Consider the following 7,139-nt stretch of genomic DNA (forward strand, 5'->3'; position numbering starts at 1 on the left):
TTTTCATGTTTTTGAATGAATATGCGAATATTGATATGTTCTTTCCCTACATGAACCGCCATTCAGCATTTAATTTACAGTATTTCGTGCTCATCCGTACACTGTTGCTGTTGGGACTCGATATGTGAATAATATGGCTGGGATAGGGTGGCCTCAGAATCATCATCTCTCTCGTTTTCTCTTTGAATAATATGGATTAAAAAAAAAAAAAAACAAATTTTCAAAAAAATCTATCATGGATTAAAAAAAAAATCACAAATTTTCAAAAAATTCTATCATGGATTACAAAAAAAAATTCGATCATGGATTAAACAAAAAAAATCACAAATTTTCAAAAAATTCAATCATGGATTACATAAAATTCGATCATGGATTACATAAAATTCGATCATGGATTACATAAAATTCGATCATGGATTACAAAAAAAAACAAACAAAAAAAACAAAAAATTCAATCGTGGATTACAAAAAAGGAAAAAAATAGTTCGATCATGGATTACAAAAAATTCAATCATGGATTACAAAAAACTCTATCATGGGTTACAAAAAAAGCAAAAAACAAAAAATTCAATCATGGATTAAAAAAAAACAAACAAACATTTCAATCATGGATTACAAAAAAAAAACAAACATTTCGATCATATATTACAAAACATTCGATCATGGATTACAAAAAATTCTATCATGGGTTACAAAAAAAAAAAAAAAAACAAAAAAATCGATCATGGATTACAAGAAAAGAAAACAAACATTTCGATCATGGATTACAAAAAATTCTATTATGGGTTACAAAAAACCAAAAAATTCGATCATGGATTACAAAAAAAATCTATCATGGATTACCAAAAAAAAAAAAAAAAAAAATTCCGTACGGAATCGCCGATTCACTGTTCGGACTCGCCGATTCCGTACAGTGAATCGGCGATTCACTGTACAGAATCGTCCGGTTCTCTCTAGAACCGGACGATTTCCGATTTTTGGGCGATCCGGTTCCTTTTTCACTATTTTCGAGTCGAACCGGGCGAGTCCGGTTCGACTCGGCGTTTTTTAAAACGCTGCTTTATAGTAATAAAGTATATTTGTGATGATTTTTTAACATTTAAAATCTTTCAAATATGGAAAAAGTTTATATAACGATGCCACCTTATAATGTAGAATTACCGATGCCCCTCAAAAATCATTTAAAAAGGTAGTTTTAATGTTGAAAAACCCTTTGATTGATCATGTCGACATCGAGATATATGACTATAGAAAAATAAAAAGATTTTAAGTCTAAAAAATGATGCATTTTACAACATATTATCTACACTGTCCATTTTCGAGATTTACATATGTTTATAAATGATTTTAACTATTTTTGAAATTTTAAAATTTATAAGTAGATGTAAAAATAGATTTTGAGATAAGGGTGTGGTTTCTATAGGGTTGTAACCTTAAACAATCCAATTAAGGTGCACCTCCAAATTTTATCATAACATGTAATTTTGAAAAAAAATTCTTAGGATTATCTCAAAATTTTTAAACTTAAAAAATAGTTAAAATGAAACAGATATATAAATATATGAAAATCTACAAAATGGACGGTTTGGATAATGTATTATAAGACACTATTTTTTTGATTCAAAATCTTTTTTTTTTTCATATTCATACATCTTGTCAAAATGATCAATTAAAAGTTTTTTCAATTTTAAAACAATCTTTTCCGATGGATCTTTTGTGTGTATATATAATTCTACCTTTTTAAGTTGCATTTTTATATAAACTTTTTACTTGAGATAATCTTAAAAATAGTTTACATCAAATTTATAGAAAATGATAAAATTTGAAAAGGGCACCTTATTGATACACGTACGGATGCATCCGTATGCCAACAGCACCGTTCAAAAAAAACAGTGCACCGTTCAAATAAACAGTGCGGGCTGAGTCCAAAAGGTTAAGTTCTTTGGCGAAGTGGGTCGTAAAGGCAAAAGCAACGGCGAAGCGCTACACGCCACATGTAATGGCATGGTTGGAGAATACAGTTACTATTCAATCAATACAAAAGACTGACAATACTGATACGATATGTCTCCCCTCAACATGACGTGGATCCAGCGTGACAATTATTTAGTGCCGACTCTGCCACTGTACGGCGTGGCTCAGACGTGGCAGACCCATCCTCCGTCACATTTAACGGAGACCATGCCCACGCGTCCTGCTGTCCGTGACTCTAGAGAGAGAGAAATCAGCGGGTTGCTTTCAGAGAGAGACGGCTTGCATGCGTTAAAGAGACGGAAGCGGAAACGTGGGCGTTAGAGAGAGAGAGAAGGCAGCGGGTTGTTTCTAGAGAGAGAAAGAGTGGGGTTGCTTGCCTACGTTAAAGAGGGAGAGAGGAAACGGAAACGTGGGCGGTTAGAGAGTGAGAATGGCTCACTGTTTTCCGCCTCGTCCCTCCCCAATAAATTCCCCCCCTTCCACGCCCTTCTCCTCCTCATTCCTCCATTCACATTCGTCATCTGTCTATTCTGGTATCTCCCTGACCCTGCTTTACTCGCTTTCTCTCTCTTCATTTTTCTCTCTTATCCGTTTCTTTCTCTCTCCAGAGAGCGGTTGATTGAGAATCCCTGCTAATTATCTGCTCTGAATATTTCTAGCCGTTTATCGCGGATATCTGCGGTCCTCTCCGAACCCCTTTAGCCTCCGGCGGTTATCCCAGCTCCCAGGGGCCGTCAAGGTGAGAGAACCCTTTCTCTCCCTCTCTCTCTCTCTCTCTCTCTCTCTAGAATAGAGAGGATCTGTCTCTCTGTCTCTAAGTTTTATTTTTGGGTTTTCAGGTTGGGTCCGGTGATCTGAGGAAGGGGAGGTTTGCATATTGGGAAGCGAAAATGACGATCAAACCAGCGGTTAAGATATCTGATCGCAACCTCTCGGTGAAGGGGAGGAGCATTCTGTTGGATGTGCCTGAAAATGTACTGCTCTCTTCCGCTTCCGCCTCTGGTCCGGCTGAGGGAGTGTTTGTTGGTGCCTTCTTCAACGATAGTTGCAGTCGCCAATTAGTCCCTCTCGGGACCCTCAGGTATATACATTATAGTTTATGCTCTTCGTTTTGCTTTCTTCTTTTTTTTTTTTCGATTTTGAGAGAGAACAAGTGTATTGTTTTTTATCTGAGAAATGGAAGAACAAATGTTTTGTTTTTTATGTGAAAAAATGGAAGTGGGTTGTTGCAGGGAGGTGCGGTTCCTGTCGTGCTTCAGGTTCAAACTGTGGTGGATGGCCCAAAAGATGGGCACCTGCGGCGGAGATGTCCCCCAGGAGACCCAATTCATGCTAGTGGAAACCGCTCAATCCGAAGATTCAAACGAGCCCATCTACGCAGTCTTCCTCCCTCTCCTCGAGGGCCCATTCAGAGCTTCTCTTCAGGGCAATGAGAGAGACGAGCTGGCTCTCTGCATTGAGAGCGGCGACCCGGCCGTCAAAACTCCATCTTCTCTCACTCACACGCTCTTTGTTACGGCCGGCTCCGATCCTTTTGCGACCATAGCGGATGCCTTCCGCGCTGTGAAGCAGCACCTCAAGACATTCCACCTGCGCACCGAGAAGAAGGTCCCCGGAATCGTGGACTGGTTTGGGTGGTGCACCTGGGATGCCTTTTACCAGGACGTCACGGCTGAGGGTGTTGCAGCTGGCCTGGAGAGCCTGTCATCAGGGGAAACGCCACCCAAATTCCTCATAATCGACGATGGATGGCAATCGGTCGGGGTTGACCGGCCCCAGGAGGAAGCCAAACAGCTCCAACGCCTCACCGGCATCAGAGCAAACCACAAGTTCCAGAACGACGTTCAGGGCATTGAGCACATCGTCCAGGTTGCCAAGAAGAAGCACGGCCTCAAATATGTATATGTTTGGCATGCCATCACCGGCTACTGGGGAGGCGTCAAGCCTGGCATCAAAGACATGGAGCACTACGGCTCCGCCATGCAATACCCAGCCATCTCCCCTGGCGTTGTGAACAACGAGCCCTGGCTCCAGACCGATATCATAACGACCCAGGGGCTGGGCTTGGTGAACCCAAAGAATGTGTATCAGTTTTACAATGAGCTGCACTCCTACTTGGCGGAGGCCGGGATCGATGGTGTCAAGGTGGATGCTCAGTGCATACTTGAGACCTTGGGCGTGGGGCTTGGAGGGCGAGTCCAATTGACCAGGCAGTATCACCAGGCTCTCGATGCATCTGTCGCCCGGAATTTTCCCGATAATGGCTGCATCGCCTGCATGAGCCATAACACTGATGCCCTCTACTGGTATGCATCCTCTATCTTTCCTTCGAATTCCCTCTCTGGCGCTTGAATTTTGAGTCGTGGGCTGTGTTTGAGTGAAAATTGGTTGTGCAGCTCGAAGCAGACTGCGGTGGTGAGGGCGTCCGACGATTTCTTCCCCAGAGATGCAGTTTCCCACACCATCCACATCGCCGCGGTTGCCTACAATTCTGTGTTCCTGGGGGAGATTATGCTCCCAGACTGGGACATGTTCCACTCCCTCCATCCGGCCGGCGAGTATCACGCTGCCGCCAGAGCCATCAGCGGCGGACCTGTTTATGTCAGGTAACCCCTCCCCCCCTCTCTCTAAAGTCTGTTTTGAGTCTTGAGGCATGTTATCTATCTGTGTACTGATGGCTATGTTTGTGTTACAGTGATTCTCCGGGAAAGCACAACTTCGATCTGTTGAGAAAGATTGTTTTACCGGATGGAAGCATTCTGCGAGCACGCCTTCCCGGCCGCCCTACTCAGGATTGCTTGTTTGCCGACCCCGCTCGTGATGGAGTTAGGTAAGCAGAGAACTCTCAGTTAATCACCATTTTCACCATTTTTTTTTCAATGGAAAGTAAAAATTTGTTTAGTATTTTTAAGTTTTGTGGGATGAGGTTTAATGGGGAAGATGTTTTGGTTTACAGCTTGCTGAAGATTTGGAACATGAACAAATTCACTGGAGTTTTGGGGGTGTTCAACTGCCAAGGTGCGGCGTGGAGCAGCGTGGACAAGAAGAATGTTTTCCATGAGACCCAAACCAAGACACTCACCGCATCTGTCAGACCTGGCGACATTCATCTCTTGCCTGAGGCCGCCCATGATGATTGGAACGGAGACTGCATTGTCTACAGTCACAAAGGTAATATTCTTCTCTCTCTCTCCCGGAAGCTCATCTCTCACTTTTATCCGAATTATTTGAAATTGGCTACATAAATCTTGTTTTTTGGGTAAAGTTTTAGTTTTGTACTCGTAGATTTAAGCTGATATCTCTATGCTGTGGCTCTTTATTGGTGCAGGAGAACTGATTCGCCTTCCCAAGAGTGCATCTCTGCCTGTTTCTCTCCAAGTCCTTGAACACGAGACCTACACCGTTACTCCTATAAAGGTAATTTACACGGAGAATAAACCACTATCTCATTCAACTTGTAATTCTTGTCTTTCCTGAAACAAAAACTTAGAGATTTATACGGTGCAATTCTTGTGTTTCATGAAACAAAAACTTAATATCTTGCGTCAACACTAACTCAAATGTGCTTCACAGGCTTTGGGCGGTGGGTTTGCATTTGCTCCATTGGGGCTCATCGACATGATCAATGCTGGAGGTGCAATTGAAAGTTTGACATACGAAATTAACAGTAGAGTGGAATTGGAAGCTGACTTTGGTGCAGTGGAAGGGGAAATGAGGGGCTTGTCTCTTGAGAACAAAGGCAATGAACCCATCGCCACAGTAAAGTTGCAGGTCAAGGGGTGCGGTAGGTTCGGTGCTTACTCGCCGTCCAAGCCCAGGTCCTGCTCAGTGGGTTCAGAGGAGGTTGGGTTCTCTTACGATTCAGCCACTGGCCTTCTCACTCTAAACTTGGAGATGCCAAAAACTGGACGGTTCCATGATGTGGTCATCCAAATTTAGAGAGAGAAGGTAGGGTTCAAGTAGAGAGAGGAAATAAGATGAGAGAGAAAAGATAGAGAGAAAAGATAGAAGAGAAATGGGGTTTTTTCCTTTCCTTGTATGGGAGGAATTTGTAGTAAGAGAATGTAGGAAATAATTGTAACGGGGAAGTAGCTCGGGCATTCCCCTCTTTTAAGGTGGATATATCTTTTCTGTGTATTAAATTGGGTTTTCTAAAAAATTAGGGCATTCTCCTTCTTGTATGAGTATATTTCTTGTGAATTCTCCTTCTCTTATATGAATATATTTCTTGAGCACTATTTTTTCTTTTATTTTTTAGTATATTTCTTGACCACTATTTTTTCTTTTATTTTTGAGTGATTGAGGCAGCGACATTTTTTCTTTTATATTTGAGTGATTGAGGTAATGATATTTTTTCTTTTATTTTTGAGTGATTGAGGCACGGATTTTAAAATTTTATGTAAAGTATGACATGCTCGACTTTAAAAAAAAAAGTTAACCTGTTCGTTTTTTTTTTTTTTTTTAATTGTTTCTCTATTAACCTGAATTTTGATTTATTTTATTTTATTTTTTGTTATAGGCTCGTGCTTTAAAGTTTCGGACTGCTGTACTAACCAAAAAAAAAAAAACTTAAAAAAAAAATTAAAATTTGAGATAACTAAAAGGCAATTTTGAAAAAAATAAAATAACAAATTGAACAATCTTCTTTGTTTTTTCACCTATAAGCTTAGCATTTTATACTTTACCTAATTTTTTGTTTTTGAATGTTATCATGCCACGCACTATACAATTGCCTTTCTCTTAATTCTTTTTTGAAAGTTATCATGCCACGCACTATACATTTGCCTTTCTCTTAATTTTTTTTTGAAAAGCCTTTATATAAGGTTGCAACCTTAAAATGTAAAATTACACCTCAAAAATCTATCTGAAAATGCTGTTTTAATGTTGAAAAACCCTGCAATTGATCATCTCGACATCGAGATGTATGATATGAAAGAAAAAAAAGATTTGACTACTAGAAATAGTATATCTTGTAATATATTATTTAGACCGTCTATTTTCAAGATTTTCCATATGTTTATTGATCTATTTGATTTTAGTAATTCTTTTAGTTTAAAATGTTATAACTTAAGTATAAATATAGATTTTTAGATAATTTAAATAACGTTTTACACTAAAATTATATGATAAAATTTGAAAATACATTTTAATTAGATTATTTAAGG

The 7,139-nt window shown here is 39.8% G+C and overlaps 1 protein-coding gene across 1 annotated transcript; it reads left to right on the plus strand.

Moving 5' to 3' along the window:
- Window positions 1–2,472: 2,472 nt before the first annotated feature.
- On the plus strand, window positions 2,473–5,964 carry DIN10 (Raffinose synthase family protein). The gene is made up of 9 exons (XM_006856458.4): window positions 2,473–2,507; window positions 2,634–2,713; window positions 2,814–3,055; window positions 3,207–4,280; window positions 4,371–4,580; window positions 4,670–4,804; window positions 4,931–5,145; window positions 5,303–5,391; window positions 5,548–5,964. Exons 3-9 carry the CDS (start codon window positions 2,865–2,867, stop codon window positions 5,911–5,913), a joined length of 2,280 nt encoding a protein of 759 aa, XP_006856520.4. The 5' UTR covers window positions 2,473–2,507; window positions 2,634–2,713; window positions 2,814–2,864; the 3' UTR covers window positions 5,914–5,964.
- The last annotated feature ends 1,175 nt before the right edge of the window (window positions 5,965–7,139 follow it).

Source organism: Amborella trichopoda, chromosome 13 (genome assembly GCF_054954075.1).
Source record: "Amborella trichopoda isolate Santa Cruz 75 chromosome 13, AtrichopodaSantaCruz75HAP2 v2.0, whole genome shotgun sequence".
Taxonomy (NCBI): Eukaryota; Viridiplantae; Streptophyta; class Magnoliopsida; order Amborellales; family Amborellaceae; genus Amborella; species Amborella trichopoda.

Excerpts from the sequence above, each read along its gene's own strand:
- DIN10 (XM_006856458.4), top strand. The coding sequence starts at position 2,865 with ATGACGATCAAACCAGCGGTTAAGATATCTGATCGCAACCTCTCGGTG. Across the intron at positions 4,281-4,370 it reads AACACTGATGCCCTCTACTG|CTCGAAGCAGACTGCGGTGG; the intron begins GTATGCATCCTC and ends TTGGTTGTGCAG. Across the intron at positions 4,805-4,930 it reads CCCGCTCGTGATGGAGTTAG|CTTGCTGAAGATTTGGAACA; the intron begins GTAAGCAGAGAA and ends TTTGGTTTACAG.